At 36.2% G+C, this 27,959-nt stretch overlaps 2 protein-coding genes across 3 annotated transcripts in view; both read right to left on the bottom strand.

Annotated features, from left to right (window-relative positions):
• Positions 1-147: 147 nt before the first annotated feature.
• On the bottom strand, positions 148-27,936 carry LOC123526259 (innexin unc-9-like). 2 transcript variants are annotated; one of them, XM_045305334.2, is made up of 8 exons: positions 27,912-27,936; positions 13,814-13,846; positions 13,260-13,447; positions 12,512-12,675; positions 9,702-9,954; positions 7,472-7,677; positions 5,536-5,720; positions 148-638 (listed from the first exon to the last, which is right to left on the bottom strand). In XM_045305334.2, exons 2-8 carry the CDS (start codon positions 13,816-13,818, stop codon positions 383-385), a joined length of 1,257 nt encoding a protein of 418 aa, XP_045161269.2. In that variant the 5' UTR covers positions 13,819-13,846; positions 27,912-27,936; the 3' UTR covers positions 148-382. The 2 variants fall into 2 exon arrangements, with proteins under 2 accessions (XP_045161269.2, XP_045161268.2); XM_045305333.2 differs by lacking the exon at positions 27,912-27,936 and adding an exon at positions 23,031-23,195.
• The window catches only part of LOC123528007 (uncharacterized), a 37,035-nt gene continuing 27,469 nt past the window's right edge, over positions 18,394-27,959 (bottom strand). The window contains exon 7 of the mRNA XM_053524003.1: positions 18,394-19,007. Within this exon, the coding sequence (XP_053379978.1) occupies positions 18,394-19,007 (614 nt within the window). The remainder of the gene's footprint in view (positions 19,008-27,959) is intronic.

Genomic DNA, 27,959 nt, shown 5'->3' with positions numbered 1-27,959 from the left:
CTTGCCATCTCAACACATCTCATGGCCTAATTTTACTTTTCATTAAAAAAAGAGAAACTTTTCCGGCTGGTCAATATTGTAAATACGTTTTGTTCCATTCAGTTGAAAAAGGAACTTGTCAGCCTTACTAAACATGTAAAACAAACATTGTATATTGTTAATTTATTTACCACTGCATTGTAAAATTAATCGAAAAGTTGTACAAGATGAATAAACTTTAGAAAAAAACACATTTCATTCTCTCTTTCTGAAATCAATTATTTTCATAAAATTTCAAATAACATTTGAGCGACGATAAAATAAACATATACTGAACATTACAACCATTTGCTATAATTCTGGTGCATTTGCAACGAAAACATATACAAAAGATCTTGCACCGTCAGATATAGTTCTCCTTTGCTGGTGGCGCCGTCCCACGTATCCTGTTGTTGTTTCCGGTATTCCCGCCATCTGACGTCATAAGCATCTTCTTTACGACTGGCTTTTCAAGATATATTTCCCAGAGCCTCGCTATCAAATCAGTTACCAAAATATCGTTTGAGTTCTTCTGGATCATTCGGATCAGGAAAATGCCGTCGTCCCGAAGATATGTGGCGAACTTCTTGCATAGTTTCTTGTCCATCGATGTATGAATTCTGCCAAACAGAAAAATAGTATATTTATCTTTAAGTACATTTACCACATGTAGGTGTCAAATTAAGGTGCACGTGACAAGATTTCCCGCAGAATAACAAGTATTTCCAACTTGTATAAACAGAACAGAACAGAACATACATTTTATTTTGACTTGTACATAGTTTATCATCATATACATATATATAATATACAATTAAACATGGTATCACGTGTGAAAGTTTAAGTTAACATGGTGTTGAGGATGAATAATACAATCGACATCATAAAAAGTATCTTAACACTGGTTCTAATCAATTGTAGCCTGTACCCAAATATATATTACAGGTTAACCGTATTCATTTGAGAGTACAAAGCAAAGTATATTGCCCAAAGGTTATATCAATCATGAATAACAATATTGGTCAAAATGCAAAATTGACAAATGAATTGAGAAAAGTGTATGTAACGAACCGTAGGCACCGCCATATGCCGAGGTGTCAAGCCGCCAGGAGAGGGTCATATTTAGACCATCCTCATGGCAGCACACCCTGTGGTGCCCAGTGAGCATCACATGAATGCCCCCTACCACACGGCGGTGTCCACCGTAGGTGTAGGTTCCCCATGGTTGACGAATCGGCAAAGGCTTTACCGTAACATCTGTGATATAATTGGAACTTCATATTATATTAGGCACAAAGCTACAATTAACCATTAGCATTAATAATAGTATTTCTTATTTCAATGGATTCTTTAATATATTTAGCTAAATTGTTTAAAAACATTCCTTTTATTTGTAGTAATCAATTCAATAAATTTCATCATTGATGGTCTATTGTAGTAATATTTCTTAAGATATTTCTTTCTTATATCATTATAACACTAGCATATTAGGATGAAATGATATTCGTCTTCAATATCTAATGTTCTACAACATACACAGTATCTTTCGTTGCGTGGTATTCTGTTTTGGCCATATCTATCGGTTTGGATTCTAAGAGCTGTGCGGATACTCTGATTCTTGTAATATTGAATCTAAGACTTTTAGGCATTACATCAAGATAATATTCATATGCTATCGTCTTTTTACAATGTTTATACAAATCTAAGACTAAACTATTTTCTACAGAACCGTGCCACACCTGTATATAATTATCTATAACTCTACGTTTAAACATTTCTGGAAATAGTTTAGAGTCTATTCTATTCCAGTTAGTAAAATATTCTGTTAGACCATACATATCTAACATATTCTTAACATTCGTCACCCAATTATTCAGGCCTTTTTGACAATCAGACACATTTAGCTCATAAACAGATTGCAGTATTATATTGTCTGTACAAATGTATTTATTAATTTACACCAATATTTGATTATTCTAACATATCTGTTTATATATAGCGGATATCGTCCCAACTCGCCATATATACTTGCATTACATGTACTGGTTCTAACATTTAAAATTCGTTTGCAAAATTTCATGTGAATACGTTCAATTTCTTTAGATTTCGTATAGCCCCATACCTCTGAAGAGTATGATAAAATAGATCCTATAAATAAGTCAAACAACTGACATAATAACTTAGGCTTAAGATCGAAATCTTTACAATTATACGTTAGTAAATTAAGAGCCTTTAAAGCCTTGCCAATCAAATGCTCTATATTTGATGCAAAATTACCAGTATAGTTAAAAACAGTACCAAGATAGTTAAAATTATCTACAACTTCAATAGGATTGCCATTATATTATATATAAAACTGTCATATATCTGAGCCTTGCAACATGCATTTCTCTAATTATATACACCTTACCGTTTATACTAGTGCGTAAAACAAATTAACACAAACTTAAAAGAATTGTACGTATTTCATAGAAGGCTTGTATTTTTTACGAAAAAAATCTCTGCTTACCATTGTTGTCAGTGGAACGTCTGAAAATATTTGTTGTTGTTGTTGTTCTTTACACATCAACACATTTATGTTATTTGATTGAAAATTATTTTAACTCCCAGAGAAATTCAAGAAAATCTATTTTAATTGTGATGATAGATAGATAATTGCAGATGTTTCTGGGGGAAAATTTTAATTGCAAGGTGTGCCTTTGTTCATGTTTAGTTCGAACAAGAAATGGTGCAATCTGAGACATTTTCCCTTCGAATATTTTAATGAACTTGGGAAACTTTATTTAAACGAGTGAATGAAGTATTGCCATGCAATAAAATTATCCTACTGAATTATCTCCAAGCAGTATTACATAAATATGATATCTGTCAATGATGTATAAACATTATTGTACTATATATACAATTTGTTATAACACAACCTTTAGATTCAATTATCTACAGTAAGAAAAAAAGATATTTTATTTCAGGTTTGATAACTTGTATTTCATTTTGAAATTGGTGGGAAAATATGAGAAAGAAGAAACAAAACAAAAATCGTCATATTAAAGGGAAATAATTCTGAAGAAAATGCACCAACATATCAATATGCCACATGAACTTATATAGAAATATTTTACAGACTGAACAGATTAAAGATCAATGTTGACTTTTGACCTTTACCTTTGAGGTTGTCTCGTTATGGGGAATATTTGTGTCAAGTAATATTAAAATCCCTTAATTGATGACAGAGGTAAAGACCAGAAAGATAAAAAAAAAAAAACCTATTGACCTTCGACCTCCGACTGTGATCTTAAACTTTGAGCTAGGATTAAGAGTGCTGCGAAAGACACATTGTCTCATTATGGGAAACATCTGTGTCAAATAACATTAAAATTCCTTAATGGATGACAAAGTCATGAACCAGAAAGGAAAACTAGAAATACATTGTCTCAAATTTTCCAGACGGCCAGTAATAAAAAGTTACAATATAAGCTATTTATAGTAAAACAAAGGGATGTAATTCTATAAACTAGGTGGCGTCATGGTGTTGAACGTATGTGCCAAATTACATCAAAATCCCCTTACGCATGAAGAAGACATGCTCCAGACAATGTCATTCTTGTATCTGACCTTTGGCCTCTAAGTGTGACCTTGACCCTAGACCTAAGGACCTAGTTCTTGCGCAAAACACTCCGTCTCATAAAGGTGAACATTCATGCCCAGTAACATCAAAATCCCACTTTGCATGAAGAAGAAATGCTCCGGACAAGCTTAAATTTGATCTTTGACCTCCAACTGTGACCTTGACCTTTGAGATAGGAACAAGGGGTTTGCGCATGACAATCCTTCTCATTGAGGTAAACATTCATGCCAAATATAAACAAATTTAGTCCATGCATGTCAAAGTTATTGTCCGGACTAACCGCCAAAAGTTACAACTATATCGAGCTCACCGCAAGCGGCTCGACAAAAAGCCTAATGACCTTCGACCTCCGACTTTGGCATTGACATTTGAGTTAGAGATAAGTATTTTGCATAAGACACGTTGTCTCATTACGGTAAACATTTGTACCAAATAATATTAGAATCCCTTAATGGATGACATAGTTATTGACTATACAGGAAGAACTAGAGCTATCACTAAAGGTGATGCATGTACCCCCGCACGCACTGACATGTAGTATATTGCAATCTGACGCATACAAGATTGCATAATTATGTGGACTGCGAGTATACTAGACCACTTGTATGTATACAGTATAGTAAGAAAAAAACAAAGTCCCATAAATCAGTCCAATAACAAAGTCCTATAACTCTGCAGAATATTTATCGTAATAAACGTAACATGCGCCATGTTCAACTAGGGTTGGTACCGATCACATGTGTAAAGTTTCATTAAATTGTGTGCAAGGGTTTGGAAGATTAGGCACACACAAGATATCACATGCAGACTGTATGTACATAGTATGTTAACAAAAAATAAAGTCCTGAAACTCAGCAATTTTTTTCTGAAAGAACCTAAAATGCCCCATGCACAACTACTGTTGTTACTGATCACTTGTGTGAAGTTGCATTATGTGTCAAGAGGATGAGGAGGAATGGTGTGCACGACATTGTGTCTATGTATAAAGTATAGTAACAAAAAACAAATTTTTGTACTCAGCATTTTTTTTTCTGAAAGAACCTAAAATGCCCCATGCAAAACTACTGTTGTTACTGATCACTTGTGTGAAGTTGCATTAAATTGTGTCAAGGGGATGAGGAGAGATGACGTGCACAAGATTGTGTCTATGTATATAGTATAGTAACAAAAAAACAAAGTACCATAACTCTGCAATTTTTTTTTCTGAAAAAACCTAACATGCCACCATGCACAACTACTGTTGTTACTGTTTCATTACATTGTGTCAAGGGGATGCGAAGAGTTGATGCGCACAAGATTCTGTCTACGGATAGACAGACGGACAGACAGACAACCTGAAACCAGTATACCAACCCTTACAACTTTGTTGTCGGTGGGGCGTGGGGGGGATCAAAACATATTGCTTATTCAGGGGACTAACATTTAAATCCTGTTCTGTATGAAAAAGTCACGTCATCTGATTATGGGGAAAATTTTGCAAAGTAATATTGCATTCCCTTGATGGATGACAGAGTTCAACGAAATAGATCCTGTTCATGCCATGATGACTTTTGACTGCCATATAAGCTATAAGCTAAGGGTGTACAATGCAAAATTTCAATTAACCCTGGATATTCAAAACTTCAAAATATAATCAGGGAACTTGGCAGAAATGAAAAAGAGAGTTTGATCAAAACTATATTCATGTCAAATTTACTTACTTATGGCGGGCCTACTAAGAATCGTAAATCCAGTTAGGATGTAGGAAGTTTTTCATTTCTTAAAAAGCGTAACTAGTAACAAGCAAGAAATGAACCGTGACCTCATTCACACTCAAAAGTAATGCAATGACAAAAATAACTCACTGACATCATGTGCTTCTTCTTTCGTAAGAAACAATTTTAAAATCTTACCTGGAACTCACTGTGAGGTACTTTTTTACAAAGCATGTCCTGTTTCTCTGGAATAATGACCTCCAAAACCAGAACAAGATGTTGGAGCACGTGATCAGGGCCACAATGATGAACCAAAACCATATAAACAAGAAAACCTTCTCGTTGAATAAGTTTATAGGCAGGACGCACTGGACTGTATGCGGCTATAGTGGAAAAGATAAAATAAACTGACAAAGACCGCTAATTAGAAACCTAGTGGTAGCATAGACAAGTAAAGCGAGTGTACAATACATGACTAACTAAAACAAAAAAATCTACTTCTTTACTTCAACCGCTCTCTTAACTTTCTGGGCTATGACGCATTTCATATCATAGTTTTTTCATTGTCAAATAGAAATACAGTTCGTCAAGAAGTTAATAGAAAATCACTTCCTTTATCTATCCAAATTAAAAGAAAAGCAGCAACCCCATGAAAGCAGGTTTCAACGTTTTTGGAAATCTATTTGTTATCTACGCACCAAGTTTGCTGACAATTAGTGTACCAAAACTTAAGATATAGAGGTGCAATAAGTTCTTTAAATTTTTCTAACTTAAGTAATAGAGACCCAAATACCATTCGAAACCAGTTCTTCATATAAAGTTTGCTGACAATAATAAATTATGAGCATTACATCATTCATATTTAAATACAAAACAATGTAAGGCCCGGACTGACATGAAAACCAGTACCTGTCAGCTGCCCTCCAAAAATTTCTACATTACAAAAAAGGTACAATAATCCATGGAGGAATTTTCAAAATATTCACAACAATTAAGTTATCTCATTCCTAACCAAGGAACCGAGCGGATACCGTTTTTTTCCTTCTCTATTTTGGTAATAATGACCTTGAATTTGACCCGAGTGACCATAAATATATATTCCCGACCTTTATCTCGATACATCTATCTACAAACCAAATTTGCATACAACAAGTATACCGAAACTAAAGATACAGAGCGGAATCCTTTTTTTCTGGTAACATTGATCCCAAATAAATTCTAAGCCAATTTTTCTTATAAGTTTGCTTTGCAGTATGCCAATCCTTGCTAAAGTTACAAACTGGAAGCAGTGTTTTATCTATTTTTAATAATTGACCTTACGATATCTAAATGGTTACAAAAACGCTAAAGCCTGGACTAGAGTTAAAATCACTACCCATTTTGTTTGTAAGCTAATTCAGTTGCCAAAGGATACCCATATTGGTGCCTCCTTCAGAAGATTGTTAGTGTAAAGCACCCTACACGGGACTCCAATGTTAGTATATTTATTTGAAGAAGCAGAGTCACGAACCCACGACTCCCGGTTTCATATTCAGATAGAATTACAACAGTAAAACTGCGTCCATTCCTAGAACCACTACCTGCCCGCTTCCCTCAAACAAAAGGTACAACAGAACAATGTTTAGTCCATTGCGCTGCGGTGGAATTTTCAATGTATTATGCTACCCATGATCTGGACCCCACTGATCCTATATTCAAACCCAGCCTTATTTTATGTATAGGCTACTTGTAGGTCGTGTTAAATTTCATAAATCAATCCATACGGGCGCTATTGAGTGGAAACCTGATTTTTTTTCTATTTTTAGTAACAGTGATCGTGGCTTCACTGATAAACGCCGTATGACCTTCTTTGTTTTGATGTGGCTCTAACCCTTCCCCATCCGCACAAAAATGATGCAACAGAAAGCAAATGCAATCCTAATCTTGGGTTTGCTACTTATATACCAAGTTTCATTTCAGTAATTCAACCTAAAGTTATTGAGTGGAAAGTATCAGTTAGAAGCCGCCCCCCCCCTCCCACACACACACCCACACCCAAACAACGACGTGCCTTATTCTTCTAATCATTTTTTGAAAACCTGCTTAAGACACACCACTAAAATTTCAAGACAAAACGTATTGACGTTATCCCTACCTGAACTAAATGCAGTCTTCGAACTTCGAAGTCGCAAAGAGTAACTCTTGGAAACCTGCGGGATTCTTTTATGGCATATTCATGGGCAAGACTGTACATGGCCTCAATGCCCCATAGACTGAAGAAACCATCTAGGAAAGCGTCCAGAATGAAGAACTGTGATACCACGTTTACAGCAAACAATAATTTCACAAACATGTAGAGACCTACGGAAAAGTAAAAAGAGGTATGTACCATGTAGACAGTGTTATAATGGTAAATAATGAGGTTGGCCACATTTTATGCAACATGAAAGATGATTATGCACATTTTTTACATATTTTATCTACATTTTTTTAAACATGCTGTTGGCCTGGATATGGGGTTTGTTACAGATGATTCTATGCTGTTTTCACAATCCACTGTCATTTCTGTTTGTTTTGGGTTAAACGCCGTTCTCAACAGTATTTCAGTCATGTAACGGCGGGCAGTTGACCTAACCAGTGTTCTTGGATTCTGTACCAGTACAAACCTGTTCTCCGCAAGTAACTGCCAACTTCCCCACATGAATCAGAGGTGGAGAACTGATGATTTCAGACACAATTTCGTTTATCAAATAGTCTCGGAGGATCAAGACTCACCGCCCGAGGATCGAACTCACGACCCCGCGATCCGTAGACCAACGCCCTATCTAATGAGCTAAGCGGGCGGACTACACTGTTACTTTTAATGACCTCTTTAGCAAAGCAGACTTTCAACAGCTTTATAATTATGCTTCGGACCAAAAAAAAAAACATGTCACGGACGGACAATCGGACAGACGGATACCATTACTATATCCTCTTCTCCTAATTACCCCAGTTATCGAGCAGACGCTGTCGATATCTGGGCAATTTGACCCATTCAAGGGACATAACTCTACGGTTACTAGTTTGAAAAGACTGGTCAGATTTATGAGTCACTATGATGAATCTTCTATAATACACTGACCTTTTCCGCCCGTCCGACCACACATTCTTTTTTTTTCTAAACAAGCGTATACAATAGATGCATTACTGATGTTTTAGCTCATATATTCAAGAAGACTTTGAATAATAATTGTGACAGACCGGTACATGATAAGACGTTCATTTTTTTTTCAACTAAAAATGTGCATACCCCTTCATATTTCATTTGAATGGAAGTGGTAACCGGCAAATACCTGGGTAAATGTTAAACGTCATTTTTTTATAATCTGTTTGTTATGGATCGGACAGGAAAAAAACTACAAGTATTGATATTTGACCTCTGGGAGTGAACATGATCTCTACGCCGCTAGGGGTCTGGGTGTTGTGCATGACAAGTCGTCTCATTCCGGGAAACGTTCGTGCCAAAAATATCAAACCCCTTGATGGATAACAGATTTATGGACTAGACTGGAAAAAACCTAATGAACTTTGACCTCTAAGTATGACGGTGACCTTGAGTTAGGTATTTGGGTGTTGAGCATGACACATTGTCTCATTATGAGAATATCTGTTTCAAGTAATATTTAGATCCTTTGACCTAGGACAGAGTTATGTGTCGGACGGGTAAAGAAAGGGACCTCTGAGTGTTACCTTGACTTTTGGAGTAGGGGTCTAGGAGATATGCACGACACGTCGTCTCATTATGGGAAACATCTGTGCCAAGTAATATAAGAATCATTTCATGGATGACTGTGCTATGGACCGGACAGAAAAAAACAACAACAACAAAACAACAACTGCCATTTTAAGTGTGATCTTGACCTTTAAGCTAGAGTTCTGGGTGTTGCACTTGACACGTTGTCTGATTGTGGTAAATATTTGTTCTAAGTAATATCAAAATCCCTTTAATGGATGTTTGAGTTACAGATCAGAAAGGATAAAATCCCTGTTGATATTCGACTTCAAAGTGTGACCTTGACCTTTAAGCTATAGGTCCGGGTCTCGCGCCTGGCGCATTGTCTTACTATGGTGAACATATGTGCAAGGTTATATTAAAATCCCTTGATGGATGACAAAATTACAGACCGGACACGAAATTTCGGAACGAATGAACGGACGGACGCTGCAATTTCTATATGCCGCCCTTGCGCCCTAAAGTGGGTGGGAGCTTAGAAACTTTGAACATTCAAATACACGCTAGAAAAAATATATTTTGATAAAAATTAAGGACGCATTTAAATATTAAAAAATTCTGACACGCCTTCAGATATATGTCCGTTCTTTAAACTAAAAGATAAAATTACCTGTAAGGTATGTCCCTTCTCTTCTGTTCATACAGAAACAAACTCTTGACAGTCTCTGCCTTAGTCTAACCAGTATGTTCCAGTGGTACTGTCTATTTGCCTCTAGCCAGCGATCCACCACCATTGATATCTCATTGATTTTTTCCAGGCGTTTACTGTCCTCGATGTAATGCGTGTTGGTCGTTAACTCAACGACCTTGGGAAGGTCAATGCCGGAATACCCAGAGAAGTTCCGCCATATCAGACATGGAAGCTAAAAGATGAATATTAGCAAATATACACATATCTCTAAAAGTTAAACGTAATCCAATACACGTGTCAGGAACATCGGAAAACGTGTTTTGTTTTCGTTTATTGTAAAATCATTTAATTTCGTGGGTATGAAGTTTCGTGGTTTTGGTCAAAAGGGCAATTTCGTGGGGATATGAATTCGCTGATTTCAAATTTTGTTCGTTGGGATTAAATTTCGTGGATTGACTCAACCATGAAATCCACGAAAATAAGTCCCCCACGAATATTAATGATTTTTACAGTATATCCTGCTCTGCTGTAATCTGTAAGCGTTACATTCATTGGCATACATAAAATATCAGACGATCTTCAAACATGTATGAGTAAATACTTATTTCATAGAAAATCTTTATATTTGTCCCATATTACAATTCGCAAATTATCTTTGATGATTATACACAAAAATAAAAGCAATTTATAAGGTTAAGTATGAACATGCAGTGATCGTATCGATACAGATTATAGCTGTTCAACTGACCGGTTAGTCTTTTTACACGACGACAGAAATAAGATTTCAAAGCCAAAGTTTTCATCTAAAGTGGCTACTGACATCAACAAAACTAACAACAAAAACAACAAAGATTGGACTACATGTATGACAAAAACTATTGACCAGCTGTTTAAACGTATAAGCCGTAGAGTTATCTGGGCATTTCATAAATTTTCAAAGGGACAGAACTCCTTAATTGGACAACTTGCGCAACAATAAGAGGTCCCCGTTAATTATTTTGTTGGATTTAACATCGCACCGACATAATTATAGGTCATATGGCGACTTTCCAGCTTTTGATGGTGGAGCAAGACCCCAGGTGCCCCTCCGAGCATAATTTCATCACGAGAGGGCACCTGGGTAGAACCACCGACCTTCCGTAAGCCAGCTGGATGGCTTCCTCACATGAACGTCAATATTTATAGGTTATTAACTTTGTATGTGGATATATGCACGAGTTCTGCAGCGGTAATATTGCGCGACTTTAGGAGCGCAATATTATCCGCGAAAGAACGAGTGCATATATCCACATACAAAGTTGATAACCTTTTTATTACATACCCACTACTAAATAATTAATTTATGTCTAAAATATCGTTCTGTAACGAAAGAGAAGAAAAATACGAACAGAATTTCTCCGAAAATGTAATAAACAAATCAAACTGACGCGCATTAATATTTTCCGCGAAAATAACGTCAACTTGTTGTCGCAACGTGCGCGTGAACTCCATGGACGTCACGCGATTCTTTCCATTATTACGTTAAGAAAACATTCCACGTCCGATAAGAAAGGGTTCCTCGTCAATATGGAAAAATATTGCACGATCGCGGTCCATTGAAACTCAATGGAAAATAATTTTAGGTACGTAATAAGTTTCTTTACACTGACGCCTGAATTTCATATCTGGTGCATGACGTAATGTTGCATGATTTCTTTTATTTAGTTCAGTTCTTATGCAGGCTATTAAATAAATTCATAGTATTTACATTACATTTATACGTGTAGAAAAGGTTATTTTCCGTTTGCATCGGGATATGCACTCGTTCTTTAGCCTCCTAAAGTCGCGCAATATTTACGCTGCTGCCTGCAGAACTTGTGCATCTTTCCCGATACAAAGCTAATAAGCTATAATTATTCGGAAAAAAACATTTCGTTAGTATGTCATATTTTGTAAAATCTTAGTGATATAACTCATTGTCAAGACAAGGTAAATCATGCTCTGGCAATATGCGGAAGTTCACTTCAAAGTGAAACCTTTTAGTACATTTAATGCAGATTCCTTTGAAACTGTAAGCGGAGTTATCCAAACAAACCTTTAACTTCCTCTGTTCTACTGATGTCTTGACAGTTCACTTCATAGAGATACATAACTATGTTACCTATAAGTTTCGACCAAAATCTCTTGAAACTGTAAGGTCATCCTGTCAAGGATTTCGGGATAGACAAGCAGACGGACAGCCATTGCGGAGACTATAGGTTAGAGACCACCAATTGTTTTCCCATAGACTTACATTGTAACATTATGGCGTGTACGGCCTTCCATACATCGAAACACGTATATCTAATTACAAGTTTTTCAAGAACTATCTTAGTTCTACCAAAATATCGGACGAAAAACATATGAATAGTGATACTTTATTTAAGTAATTTTCGTATGAATGAGGTGACCCCCTGTTTACATCATTGATATGGCGGGAGAAATTCGTTTGATAAAACTTTTTTTCAATACACATAAAATGTAGCAAATTTTGTCAAATTATATAATAAAATACTGTAAATGCTGTGAAAAAATATCAATTTTGAAAAATAATCACTTCCTGGGTTTGTTTACATGACTGACCAATCAGAACACAGCACAGACCTTACCTTATTCCCAGGTATACGCTTACCTCATTCCCAGTAAGTTCCCTGTACTTTTTTGAATTGGTGGTCTCTGACCTATAAGCCCACCAACACTCCCCCTTAGTGCCCCCATCCTCTCCCTCCCCCCACCCCGCGCAGAAAAGACAACAACGGAAATGACAATACCTTGAAGAGGAACGCCATGAAGAGCAAAATAAGTGGCACATATTGGTAGTACGTGATTTCTAGATGCACGTGATCTCTGTTGTCACGCGGTATCGTGTCACTCATCGGCACATAGTACGTGTTTTTGATCCAACAGTAGCTGTTTGCATATTTCACTTGGTGCGCTGGAATGGAAATTTAATGCATTTGCGTCACTATTTATAATGCTATAGTCCCCGAAACTGGTTTAAGCAATACAGGACTAATAATGTATAATACTTAAGGAGCCATAACTCCGCCAAAAATGATATGAGCAGAACGTAACGACAGTATTTAAAACTAGGTTTTATACAAATCATTCCCGTAAACACTCACTGAAATCCAGCGATGGGATTTGGAAATGAACCGCGAACAAGAATATATAACTCACAATAAAATCCTTCAACCGTAAAACCCTCAGTTTATCACAACTAGGCTGATCATTTCTATAGAGTCAACCAATTAGAGAATTAGTTCAGAAAAATAATATTCAAAATGGCATTGAATGCGCTATAAATCCAGACAAAATATATCAGTACGTGTCGACGGTATACGCCATATGTAGATTACTCCGTTACACTGAATGACCCCCTGTAGTATGATTTATGATGAAGCGCGGGCAAGTTAAATTTGGAAAAACAGACAGACAGACAGACAGACAGAGGGCGAAGGTAATGACAAAGTGCTACCAATAAAATGAAGAAACATAATACATAAAACATCTACATACCTGTGTACTCCGCCGGATGCCAGCAGGCTATTGGCTCACCAACGTACGAGCTACCGGCGACAAACACGGAAAACACGGCTAGAATGACCACTGTATAGATGTGGTTCAAACGGTCAACCCAGTCGTCGTCATTGTTGCCGGTGAGTTTGTCCCAGATTACCCAGGAGCCGAGGATGTCCGCCGGAAATCTGGTATAATATACATAAATCTTCATTTTATTTTGATGGCAAAGGAAATTGCTTCGTTAAATTTGCAAATAAATCTTTTGTACTTCATTTCTTAAGTTATTTCAAAGGCAGGTTGTATACAAGCATCAAAATCAGGAAAGAATTATTTAGTCCATACATGTTTCTGTAGCGATTTTTCTTTCTCTCCCAACACACAAAAACAATATTAAAATAAAATTATCAGATAGAAAATGGCCTAAGCAAAAATCTGAGTCTAACTCTTTTATTATTCATTCAGAAATAAGAAAGTTATCGCTATTTCTTTCGGAATATATCAAAATTAAGTAATAAATTAAAGTTACAAAATTAAGGAAAAGTAAAACTTACGGCATTTATGTACAGCAACTCTCAAACAGATATCTGAAGAGAAAAAAATATGCAATAATATATGTTCATGTTGAATACTAGAACATGAATTTAAAAGTTCAAATATTAAACCAGCTGACACAGTGATAGGATTTCTCTATGCCGCTGATTGAAGCTGTCACATAATTTTGCTAAACCATGTCGATTTGAGCAAATATCAAACAGTGATCACGCAAGTTTTAAGAATATTTTTTACTTTTTTCTATCATAATAGTCCAGTATAATGGTTTCTATTCAATATTCATTCAAAATATAAAATTGTCAGAGTATGTAATGTTCCAAAATTACGAGAGAGAGAGAAAGAGAAATACATTCTAATGTGTAAATTGGAAACAGATAACTTATGGAAAAAAAAAACTAGCATTTTTATCACCAACACCAGTAAAATTGGGGAAATGTCTACGAAAATTATATATATATAATGGCTTGTGCATTTTTCTCGGCCACTCATAATGCCGCAACTCGAGAAAGTTTACTTTTAGTTCTTTCGCAAAAGTCTGTTCAAGCCGAACACTGCATGCTTTGGACTGGTGATGTTGACCGTTATGGTTACGGATCTTATAGATTTATGTTTTCCGGTAAACGTGTCAGATTGTCTGCACATCGTTTAGCATACTGGCTCTCAAATCCAGGAATTACATTATCACGGGAAATTCATGTGTCACATTTATGCCATAAAATCTTTGTGTGAAGGCAACACATCTTTCATATGAGCCTGGTGCTGTTAATAACAGTAGGCAAGTATGTGCAGCTGAAGGAGAATGCACAGGTCACAGAGGGTATCCCAGATGTATCCTGCACTAGAAGGTATTAGTTGTATTTGACAGTTTAATCCTTCACTATGTTTAGTTTCTTGTTTCAGTTTTTTACTCCGTCTTTAGTTCATGTTTCCTTATTTTAGCGGGTTTGCTTTCACCATTATTTTTTAATGTTCACACATGTAAACCGTAGTTGAGGTCCTGGTTCATTGATGATGTTGATGGGAGATCAGTGTACATGGATTTCAGATATACAGTGCGGAATAGTTTGCATTTACGGGAGAAGAATCTTGTTTGTTTATATTTTGCCGTTCTTTTTCTTCGTTGGTGGTATTCACGTTGTTCATCATACTTTTTTAGCTGTAGGCACATGCGGCTTCTGCCACGTGTTTTGATACCGACTGATTTAGCTAGAAGTATAGTTGCTAGACCGCTTCCCATAGTTCTTGAATGTGTGGCCGAGTGGCATAGTGCTGGAAAGTTCCTGCTCCAACAGATGAATTTGGGAGCATAGGTGTAGACTGTGGAGTGTAGGTTTTCACAGAGGTTGGTGTTATACAAGTGGGAAAGGCTTCTTAGCTCATTTTTATCTAGAACAGTTGTTATTTCTACCTTCTACCGCCAGGTTATTGAAACATTTAATGATTCAAACCTAACCCAAATGGTCAACTTACCAACTAGAGGAAATAATATTCTAGACTTATTCCTTACTACAAACCCAACTCTAGTAAATCAGGTCAACATCATACCGGGCATCAGTGATCATAATATAGTAGAAACAAAAGTCAATACATCCGCAAGGATATGTTACCAGAAGCCTCGAACAATTCCCTTGTATAAAAAGCAAACTGGCAGGAAATAAAACAGTCATTAATTGACTACCACCAGGTTATGACCAATGAAGGTAAATACTCCGCACTAAACACAGAAGAGTTATGGGAAAATTTCTCAAATACCCTAAAACAACCTTACAGAAAAATGGATTCCTTCCACACAGTCAACTATAACAGATCACCTTCCATGGGTCAATCAGGACATTAAGAAACTAATCAGAAGGAGGAACAGAGCTGCTTTTAAAAAGGTTAAGAAAAGTAGCTCATCTTCTGATCGAAAGAAATTTCTAGACTTAAAGCATCTAGTGCGGAAAAAGGTCAAAGAGGCTTATAGCCAGTATCTTGAGCACATCCTAAACCTGAATAACACTGATGCCTCACTCCCAAATAAACCAAAACTAAGAAACTGTACTCGCTCATTAAACACTCGAGACAGGAATCTTCCTCTATCCCTCCCCTTAAGTATGAAAATAAACTCCATCTGGATGATATAGCTAAGGCAACAGTACTGAACAAACAGTTTCAGTCTGTTTTTAGCCCCAAATCACCACTAAACCTCGCCTCGCTCAGTAAAATGAAACTAACCCCAGATGGAAATTCAGTCTCTACTATGCCAGATATTAGGATAGGTACAAATGGTATTGAGAAACTTCTCAGCAAGCTGAACCCCCATAAGGCCAGTGGTCCTGACAAAATCAAGCCTATAATACTTAAAACACTCTTTGTAGAACTATCTCCCATCCTTGAGGTCATATTCCAGAAATTCCTGGAGGAAGGTTCACTTCCATCCCAGTGGAAATCTGCATATGTTGCCCCCATTTTTAAAAAAGGTGATAGGTCAAATCCAGTAAATTATAGGCCAATTTCATTAACATGTGTCCTATGCAAAGTTCTTGAACACATTGTTTCATCATCAATTGTTAAGCACTTCACCAACCATGGTATTCTGTATGATCTACAGCATGGATTTAGGGAAAAAAGGTCATGCGTTACTCAGTTAGTTATGTTAGTAAATGATCTGGTCACCTCAGTCTACAATAAGAAACAAGTAGATCTTATACTTCTAGATTGTAGTAAGGCTTTCGACAAGGTTAGCCATGAGAAAGTCCTACTAAAAATGCATGAATATGGAGTCAGAGGTAACACACTAAGATGGGTCAAAGGCTTTTTAGATAATAGGATCCAATCCGTAGTACTAAATGGCACTACCTCTGATGCTATCCCAGTATCATCAGGTGTCCCGCAGGGGTCTGTACTTGGTCCCCTGCTCTTCCTAGCTTACATAAATGACCTCCCACAAAACATTAGTTCCAAAGTCCGTCTGTTTGCAGATGACACGGCAATATATCTAACATTGTCATCTGCAGACCAATTTGTCACTCTCCAAAATGACCTAAAACTTCTAGAAAAGTGGGAGTTGGAGTGGGATATTGAGTTCAACCCCTCTAAGTGTCAAGTGATCCACGCCACTAGAAGGAAACATCCTATCCCTACCCAGTATTACCTACATGGAGTTCAACTTGAATCGGTCAGCTCAGCTAAATACCTAGGCGTGGATATCTCAAATGACCTATCATGGGACAATCACATAAATTGGTCAACCAAAAAAGGTAACCAAACCCTAGGGTTCTTAAGAAGAAACATTAAGGTCAAATCCCAACCCATTAAGACCATTGCTTACCAGACTCTAGTCCGACCCCAGCTTGAATATGCCTCCGAGGTATGGTCGCCCCACACCCAAACCCAGATAGACCAAACTGAAAGCGTCCAAAGGAGAGCCGCCCGTTGGATCAAGACTGACTACGGCCGTACTTCCAGTGTAACAGATATGCTACACTCCCTAAACCTTCGTCGACTGGATTTAAGGCGTATAGATTCTAGGTTATCACTCTTCTATAAGATTCATCATGATCTGGTTGCTATCCCAATCGTAGATTACCTTACTCCAATGACCCGATGTGTCCGCTATGGCCGTTCCCTAAGTTATAGGTTAATTTTTGCAACCACTGACTATTACAAGTTCTCTTATTTTCCGAGAACTGTGTACCATTGGAACCAACTGCCCCCCAGTGTCGCCCACCTCCCTACCCTAGAGCAGTTCAGTGCCGCAGTTTGCAGCCTTGAACATGTCTCGCCCTAGTTATCCTGCTAACTCAAGTTTTAACCTTTCTATTTCACCAAAGTTATTTTTAGTTTCTTCCACTCTAAACTTTTATCACTATATTCTTTCTCTTATGATTTTGACGCGCAAAACGTCTACGTCCCCGCAAGGGGTTCGACGGTTACGGAAGATAGATAGATTTCTTTTGTTATTTTGTCCTGATCACTTCTACTTAATGACAGATGAACACCAAATGGCAAGAAATTGGTATTGTAGCTCTTTAGGTGACTTGAGCAAACTGTTGAGTGTTGTCTACAATTTTTATGATGTCCACTGAAGCAGAACAATATTTTTTAGAGATAAGCTGCCATTTTCTACACATTTTTCGGTACTCTGTTTCAGTCCACGGAGATTTTGTAGTTCCATTCGCACCCTTGTGCGCACTGAAGTAGCCAGTTTTTGGGTATATGTGTTTTTGTCGTATTTTTTCGGTATACTGCTGAGTTTGAGATTTTTTACGTGTTTATTTAAAGTCCTTTATTTATGGATGAAACATTTGTAATGTTGAATGTTTGATTTCTTCTCTGTATTTTATTCCCTTAATGCCTTCGCAACTTGGAAGCTTGAGTCAGTAGTAACAGACCGAACTTTGATGTGACCTGCTTCGGAAATGTTGTTAAGGTTTTGGTGAAGGAGAGTACCTTCACTGGCTGAAATTGAAGCATCACTGGGATAATTTTTCTTGCAGTTTTGGTGATTACAGTTCTTTTTCATGCAGTGCTTATTTGCAACTGCAATACTGAGGACATGTTTCTTTAAACTTGTATGCTCAATAAGTGGAGAAAAACTCTACTGGGCCTTCTCACTTCCGGCCTGAGGTCTACTAGAGAAAGAAGTATCATACTGGGTGTCAACAGATTTTTCTTTTCCTGCAAGAGATATGATTCTTGCAAGGTATCTTTGATTTGTTGTCATTTGTTTCTTGTTTATCTGTGTTGCAGTGTCACTTAGAACATTTAATTTACTCTGTAGTGTATTTCGATTCGGTGTTTTGATATTTAGACATGATAGCACAAGAAGAACATCTGATAGTCCCATTCGTGACTTCAAGACGGGCAGTAGAAGCATTTCATTCAGTGCCCCGGCCGGGGGACCACGTGATTTCTTTACTTTCTCGGACATGTTAATCTCTCCGGATGAGCAGTGACAGTGGTGACAATTCACTGACAGGGTTATGAAAAGTCCAGTTCTGTCGGTTATTTGTGTTTCTAGGTGTGGTTGATCACATATATGTCCGTTCAAGGATTTTACAAGTTCTTGTAGATTTGAAATATTTATAATTACATTTTCAACAACTTTATTTCTATTGTTATCATTGTCTTTTTCAGGTTTTGGTCTCAGTCTGTATTGTAGTGTCAAGTCAGGATTGTCATCTCTAGATATATGCAGTATTTCCTGTGCATCTGAGTTGTTTCAGCGCTGTGTAAGTCTCTACCTGGTCTTGTCCAGAAGTTAACACCTCTGCCTGTTCACAAGGTTTGTGTCTGTTTTTGTATAGTTGATTGCCTATCTTGAAGTAGCTTTTCCTTCTTTCATGGGCATGTTTGTAGCTTCTCTTACTTGTAGATCCTTTAAGCATGACTGTTCAGCATATAATCCAAATTGCTTAATACAAACTGATGGCTAAACTATGATTATCCAGAAATATTAAGGCAAGTATATGATTTTTTTTAATTTTACACACTTTCTGTTGCAATGTTTGTTCAGAAATGACCAGGCAGGAGAAAAAGTATGTACTTATCAGCTTGCTGGATATCAGATTTCAGCCTTAATGACAAACTGGAAAGGGGCATATGTCTTTCATCAAGAATGGACTTTTGCAGGTTGGTAAAAGAAATTTGCACAAGTTGTCTCCCTTTCACTGAGGACTATGTTTCACTTATGTAGGAATTGGCATCCTTTGGTTCACTGAAGATGTACAGTTTTCATTTATACATACATTTGCTGATATTAGTTGTATTTTAATTAGTATTATATATCAGATAAGTAATATATATTTATTGTATGTAAGGTAATATGAAAAAGTACTCGTAAACAGGAGCGGCTTTTTGTGACCTTGCGGACTTGAAGTAGTGTTAGTCTTGGGTAAGTAACCTGTGCTGCTTTTAATTCTGTTCCTCAAGTATGCAGGGCTGTGCACAATGCTAATACAGAACATTTGTGGCCATCATGTATTAGTAGGTAAGTCTTTTTTTAATGTCAGAAAGATAGATGCAGCAAGAAATAGGGTGTGTAAAATGTGGCCAAATCCACAATATTATAGACATTGTTTCGACATGTGCAATTTGCAAGAAGAACAAAGCATTGTTTAGATATTGGTAAGGTTTTAATTGTCATAGATCATTTTCTTAGAATCAGGTGCCAAATTGTCCATGGAGATGCATGTCTTGGTCCTTAAGGTAGCAATTGGTAGTTTCCAGCCACAGATTCGAATTGGCCAGTGTCAAAATCTGTCATAAAAGATAAAACCTTGAAGGGAAGGCTGTTTTGATGTTTGAAATATTTGTAGATGTGAGTTTTTGATTAACAAGTTTAAGAATGGTATGTTGCAGAAATTCTGGCAGATGCGAATGTAAGCTTGATGGCATTATTTTCATATAACTGCTTGAAATGCGTATATGCCACTATCAGCATTCAGCTTCTCGTGAACTGTCAAATATCATATAAGCCTCACACAGTTGAAAATAGTGAAAAAAGTAATCGGTTGACAGATATTTTTGTCCAGGTCTGCAAGTAATACTTGAAACTGGGTACAGAATGCATGTGGCCATTTGGCTCTATCATTTCCCCTCTAACATTTAAGGCCACCTTGAGAAATGGCTAATTTGGGCTGAAATGTCACGTATTTTCGCGGGCTGAAATTATCTTTCAGGTGGCTTGTGGATTTAAAAATCTATGCTTTGTATGAAGTTTACTATGTATTTTATTTCTCAGTCTTCAAGTAAGATGTAAACGGGTATCTTTTTTATTTTCAGGTCTGCATCTCGTAAGAAATCAGAAGCCGTCCGACTTTGGTACATTGCTCGGAAGTCCGAAGTAGTAGAAAAAACCGGCATCTGCTACCTTGGGGATTGTCTCACTAAAAGAGAACCTCCTTTTTGGAGAGTATTCAAATACTACCATAAACCTACTTTTACTGCAATTCTTAGGGGGGCGTAGGTTCAAGCCCTACTGGGACCAATTTTTTCCCCCTTATTTTCCTTTTTTTCCTAGTAAATTTTTAATTCTTTCAAGACTTATTAATGATTTCTTGTACAAAAATGGAAAAAGATGAATCTTATAAGTGATTTATTGGTGTTCAAAGTGAATTTACTACTTAAACAGAAGGGGTAGAGTTACACATCTTTAAAAATATTGAGTTACACGCGGTGAAAGTTCTCTATTTTGCTTTCACTCTTAGATTATATATTGTGGAAGATTTAGGTAGGTTTTACATCTGCACTAAGGTTATTTTTAAATGGAGTAAGCAAAATTCAAAACAGAAACACAGCATTCGACCTTATTTTTTTTTCAATGTTGAAGTACGAATTCTGTCTCATTAAATCCGTTTACTTGAGGCACTATAGAAAAAATGATATCGACAATGTTTCTTTTATTAAAATTAATGGTAGAATGAGTTCTCTGCAAATGTTTTGAATAGTGGCTATCACTTTGAAATTTGTCTCTACTTGAGCTTGAGGAGATACCTTAAATACAAAATTTATATATAAAAAAAAACGGCACGGTAAAAGTTGTTTAAAAATTGCAAAATAGTGCAAAACACGGTTACCTTTCAGAATATACCAAGCAAAGGCCACTTTGTAAACATTACTATTAGTGATCCACTGGCGCCAGATCAGAAAGAAAATGCCTCTGTACATATACCCTTCCCCTAGGTATTCTATAAGAACCATGGTCGTGAACGGGAAAATATACTAACCCGTTTCAATCGCGCATTTCATACCTAAAACATGCAGTGGGGTAAATGTGTACTATGGATATCAAACAAGTGGTAATTTATCTTCCATTGTGTACCGGTCACATTTTTCAATACATTTTATCTTAGAAAAACAACGCGTAGTTTATAGTAATTTCAACATTACACAAAAAACTTGCTTGAACTTCCCTGGTGAAGTTCCGTTCTAGATTACAAAACCATTCTGATTGGCTGTTGTAAAAATGTATGTCAATCGTCATTTTACTACACGTGTTCGCTAAAATGTGAAAATGCAGCAAAATGTGCAAAATGAATAAAATATACAGAACAGACGCAGACCAATGTACGATTTCAAATTAAAGATCATATACAAGATGAATTTCATTCTTCATTTCGAGTTTTAGTGTAAAATTTTGATTTTTTTAAAATCTGTTTTTGTTTGTTTACGTTTCGCCAAACATGTGCGCACTGCCGTGACCTCTAGACCGGATGTTCATTAGGAAGTTCAAGCAAGGTTTTTTTCTGTAACGTTGACGAAAGCATAAAATATGTATAATCTCAGCAGTATGGAATATTGAGACAATGTGAACTGGTGCACGATGGAAGATAAATTATCGCTTGTTCAATATTGCTAGGTACCCATTCACCGAACTGCGCGTTTATTAAGTTGAGAAATGTTACGATTGAAAACGGGTTAGTGCACTTTCCCGTTCATGACCATGGTTCTTATAGAATACCTAGGGGTAGGGTATAACATGTACAGAGGCATTTTCTTTCTGATCTGGCGCCAGTGTAGTGATCTAACACTAACGCAAATCACGTGTATAATCGTGGTACATGTATAGTCTGATACAATCGTGCAGTATCAAATACTTATTGTTCATAATCATTAAGAATATTGTTTGTAAGTTATATATATTCATGTTTCAATGTATTGTCTGTGATTTGTATATACATATTATGTATCTTGTTCATCTCTTCATGAAATTGAGGATTAAAAGAAATAATAATAATTATCATTTCATATTCGCCTTTTATGTCGGTTACGCTTTAGAAAATACAAAAGCAAAATGAATACAAATATTGCGTTGAATATTTCTGGCAAATCAATGTGGAGGTAATTTTCCCCATAGAAAAGACATTCTGAACTTTGCTGTTAACTTCTGAGCGTTTCAATAAAGGTTGTGTCTCTAGTGGCATCTAGTTAAATTAATGTAGTGATAGTAGGTTTATAGGCAACATCCCAACAGCCTGCTGTTTGGTCAATTCTTAAGCGTCGAGTGTCCGCCTACGAATCACGAGGTTCGGGGTTCGAGCGTTATTATGGACCTTGGTATTCAGTTCTCTCCAAGGGTTTGCTTTAATAAGAATAAATTGGTAAATTTTCGAGTAATTATTTACCATTAAAAAAAATCCGATGCGATTTTACGACATTTTCGTGTTGTTTTTTCTCCATTTCATAACCAGCTGCATGCACTACTGGGCGTGAACACATTTTGAAAGTCCTCACCTTTGCATTAAGTCAGCATTTTTGTGGCCACTGGTACCGTGCCTCCAGCAGTGTTTTATGTCACGTCTATGGACCACACATTACAGCTGACATTTATTTAAACGGAATTTCTTTAACAAAACATAAATACTTTCATTGTTTGACTATTTTGAATGACGCTATCTCCCTTAGAAACGTTAAAAGACGTAAACGTGACGAAATGACGTAACGTTAACACGGAATTCGTTCCGAGTTTGAATGGACCTTAATATCATTATTATTTTATAAAAATATAATAATAAAATTTAAGCTTCCCACGTTCACTGTCCTCTTATTCTACATAGAAAGAGGTGTCAGCGAGTATAATTATCATGATTGTTAATCGAAGTCTTAGACCGAGATCCGTGATCAATTCCTATGGTCAATACTGTTGTGTATTAAGGGGGTGGGGTGGGGCTGGGGAGTTTTCTTCTGAGTCCGAATTCATCCACAATTGCCTATCACTGAAGTATTTCCATATTTCCCTCTAGTTTTGACAAAAATTACTGATTTTGCATATTTCAGCCAAAATTCAAAGTAAATGCATTCAATCCGTAATAATAATAGGCAAAGTACGTTTTCTTTTTCATATGCAGTTATGTCTGTTTTCTACAGAAATCTATCCGCGCATTGAGCTTGAATGCCGAATATTGCCTGTCGCGAATACGTATTACAAACCACACGGAAGTAGCCGAGTACGTGCCATTAGGAGTAGACTACCTTTATAGAACAGAGTACACTTGGCAACGTGCCTTTTAGCCATCGTATTCTGAAATGTACCATATATCTATAAAACTATTTTTGAGCGATTATCCTTATTTCCAAAAACTTCCCCAATTTCAAATTATTATGGAATCCCGATTTTTCATCCAAGGATATTATGATAAATGTAGTAATGAAAAAGTTCGTATTCTTTAATTGGTAAACAGAATGTTTTAAGTTAACAAATACTGACATCTAACACTTTTTTTAATCTTTAGATATTTATTCCTCATTAGACTCCGAAAACAATCTACATAATCTCGTTGTCAAGCGTTCATGTGTTTCGGCGCAAGAAAAAATGGGTAGGGTAAAATCTCGTCCACAACCTGTTATCCAAGAGAGCCCTCCCGATTCGCTAAAAAAGGTGAACACAGATTTACGGATCGCGTGATCATGAGTGATCCTCGGGCGAGGCGTATGTGGTCTCTATGACGATATAATATCATCATTCGTCCTCCACATTTGGGGAAATTGGCAGTGCAGTTACTTGTGAAAAATAGTTTTGTACTGGAACACTGGCTAGGTTAACTGCCAGCCATTACATAATACTGTCGAAAAAGGGCGTTAAACCAAACCAAAAAAAAAAAAAAAAAGAAAAAGAAAAAAAAAATGATATCTAAGAGACATAAACATTTCCTGCCAAATAAAATGTGTTAAAATCGCCTTTGAACCGAGACCACTATGCTCTAAAAACCACAAGTTTCATTTCCAAATTTAGTGTTTCAAAATATTTAAAAAGAAATAAAACACCTGCATTATATAATGTTTACATTCAGCTGCCAGAGCATTGTCTTTATAGAAGAAAATGCCAAAGCTAACCCGAGAGCAGTCGAACTACATCACCCTAAAAATCACTAGTTTTTTTACCAGATTTTACATTTTCATGTTACTTTAAGGTAGTTCTGCACGTTTGGATCAAAAATTTTTCTACAATGTAGAATTTGATTAAACTCCAATTTTTCAAAACTTCAAAATATACCTAGAAAATTCAGCAAATAAAAAAGATAGGGTCGTGTGCTTGATTTTTTGCTAGGCTGGTTTGAAAAATTTGGACCTCACGCAATATTTCATAATGGGAGTCTATGGGAAAATCATAACTTTCATAACATTTTCGCGAATAGAATTTTTTCTACAATGTAGATTTTGATGAAACTTCTCACAATTGTAAATAAACACATGGCCTATAATTTGGTGAAATAAAATGTATAGGTCCGTGTGCTTACTTTTGAGATATTTTACCATGATTAAAGGGAACCGGGCATTTCACGTTAATTTTAAGAAATTATTTTAATTTTTTTAACGTGTCATATGTTTTAATATCATATTTTGACTTAAGAAATATAGCAACAGTGCCATTATAACAAATTTACTCACATGTTTCGATTAATTCATAAATTGATTTTCATTTCCGTACGCCGAATCCAGGCTTTATTCTACGTTTTCCGGATAAATGACGTTACGCCATCACTTCCGGTTTTTCAAACGTGCAGAACTACCTTAACATATGAAAAAAGTCTACCTCCAAATCAAAAACTGTTACACATGTACTTGAATGACTTGCAGGTCAAAAGTTAAAACTATTGCCTGAGAACCGAAGGGACGCTAGCCAATAGTTTTGACTAATGTCCGGAAAGTCATTCCATAAGAGTTTCATACATGACATCAGAAACTGAATTTCATATTATCTTTTCACTTATCAGAGTACTTGAATATAAGTCAATTATACATCATGAAATACAGGCCAGTCATACAGCATAAAATATATACCGGCGATTCATATATTATTATTATTATGGAGTCATGCAATAAATTTAAATATCATATATTATAGTGATATTTTTACTTATCAATTAGCTTTCCCTGTTACTATCACTGTCATGGATGAAACGTTTTTTAAATTTGGCATTATTTCACCCAGTACAACACACTATTTTAGTTTAACCATATCCTATAGCATCTCAATTATTCCGTGTTTCCTCACTCGTGTTTCCTCATTCGTGTTCACGTCACTCACATTCGCCTTACATGCGCCATGTAATAATCCTTCCCTGTTTTATTCACATACATATCAGAACCGAAAAAAAATATTATACAACATTTTATATATTTTAAACATCACGAATTGTTTACAGATCTACGCCGCGTCATGATTAAATATATTTTAACATAGTTAAAAATGCGCATTACAGGAGCTAAGGTCGAAAGTTTCATTTTGGGTTAATATTCATCACATAGATACTTAACTGCTTATTTTATGAAAAAGTTTCGAAATAATTCTAGAAATAAATGCATTTTACAGAATAAAAATACAAAATGACTGCTGCTTGATAATATTTTGGTTCAAATATTTCCTGTAATACCTCATTCTGACATGGAACGCTATTGCGTCATACTGCATTTGAAGCGTCATTTAAACAAAATGCACCATGTAACCTTTTCACTTCTGATTAATGTCATTTTTTCATATTTTAAAATGTTTTTGTAGATTTAAATGCGTTTATTCCATTGAAAATAAAGTGGGTGGGTAATTATGTCAGCATGTAAAAATGAAAAGATTTGTTAGTGACAATTATGCATAGTAGAGCTACCGCTACCACATGCCCTGGTATTCATAGTAACCGGTAAGACCTGAAATGCGTACTTGTAACATTAACCGTATCGATCCGTACCAGGGTCGTACGGATTGATACGGATTACTACTTTAAGGTACAGCTCAGGTACGGATTGCTACGTTTCTATCCGTGGCTAAACGTAGCTATCCGCGCCGTATGTGTGACTGGGGTATAATATTAAAACGAGTTCGGTGACCGGTGCTTTTTCTTCTCTTGTCTAAGAAACTAATTTGTAAGTTACGTTTTGAACGTACTAGGGGTGATATGAGGACATAATCAGAACGAGTTAAACTGTCTGTGGCCAAATTGGTGGAGTTACACACAAGTGAGAACGTATTTCGACGTACTCGGAACGAAGCAGGACTAGTTAAGAACTGCTTTAATCTGACTACCGACGGGCATTGCCTGCTTACAAACGGTGTCCAGACGAGGTGAACGCGTAATTTTTCCCAAATTGAACAGACTATAAACGGACTTCAAACGGGGTAAAGATGCTATGTACATATAAAGAACTGTTCGTGAACTAACTACGATCGCATTACGGATATCATCCGACTAAAGTACAAACGTTCTAGCCAAATCGCAGCCCGCATTACGATTTTTAAGACGGATTGGGACGTTTTGAAAACTACTGTAGTTTGGTGTGATGCCGGGCAAAGTTTTTTCTAGGGTTTTTGGGAAAAAGGCCCCTGATCTAATTTGGAATTTTTAACGCGGTTAATTGTTTTCAAATTGGGAAAATGTATCGACAAATAAAGCGAACTGTTAACATTTAATTATTTTAGTTTAAAACTTCAGTTTCAAGCATTCAAATGAATCACGCATTTAGATTATCCCCATGTGAAATTTTTAGAATTTTTTTTTCAGAATTATTTTCCAAGTTGCTGATACTATAATATTATATTGCAAAAATAAAAAGCAGTAACTCTTCATTAATTTCATGTTTAAACTTTTGGTTTCATTTTTTTTCACCACCATTACATCTATAACTGAATTTTCTAAAAAAATAGAGTGGCAAAGTTCGTGTATGTTTGAGTGAAAAAAACTGGGTCTCGAAAATATGTGAAAATTGATTTTAATGGTGTAAGAACTATCTGTCAAAATGTGGGTACTTCAATAAATAGTGATTTACATGATACAATTTTAGCAAAGAGGGACCGACCGAAACAAGTTGATTTTTTGAATTACTTAGGGCAATTTACAAAATGTGTACATCCAGTACGCCAGATTGCAAAAATATTAAACATACATTTGGACTTGAACATAGGTTTGCCCGCCCCTCTGAACCAAAATTCTGGATCCGACCCTGCAAAAGCCAGTCAAAAATGTGTGCATACTCAAAATGTCGAAAATGACAGTCGTTTTTAATTCAAAGAAACTGCGAATCATGAAATACCAAAACTGAAATTTTATTTGCCTAACTGTTTAAAAAAATTTGGTATAACAAATTCTAAATCAAATAAAATTAAGCCAGATTTTTTATACTCACAGTCACATGCAACAAGTCTGTGTTTACTTCCTGTGACATCACGTAAAA

The sequence above is a fragment of the Mercenaria mercenaria genome, chromosome 14 (genome assembly GCF_021730395.1).
Source record: "Mercenaria mercenaria strain notata chromosome 14, MADL_Memer_1, whole genome shotgun sequence".
Lineage (NCBI taxonomy): Eukaryota > Metazoa > Mollusca > Bivalvia > Venerida > Veneridae > Mercenaria > Mercenaria mercenaria.
Note: the sequence above shows the minus strand (reverse complement) of the source record. Positions and strands in the feature narration are given on the sequence as shown.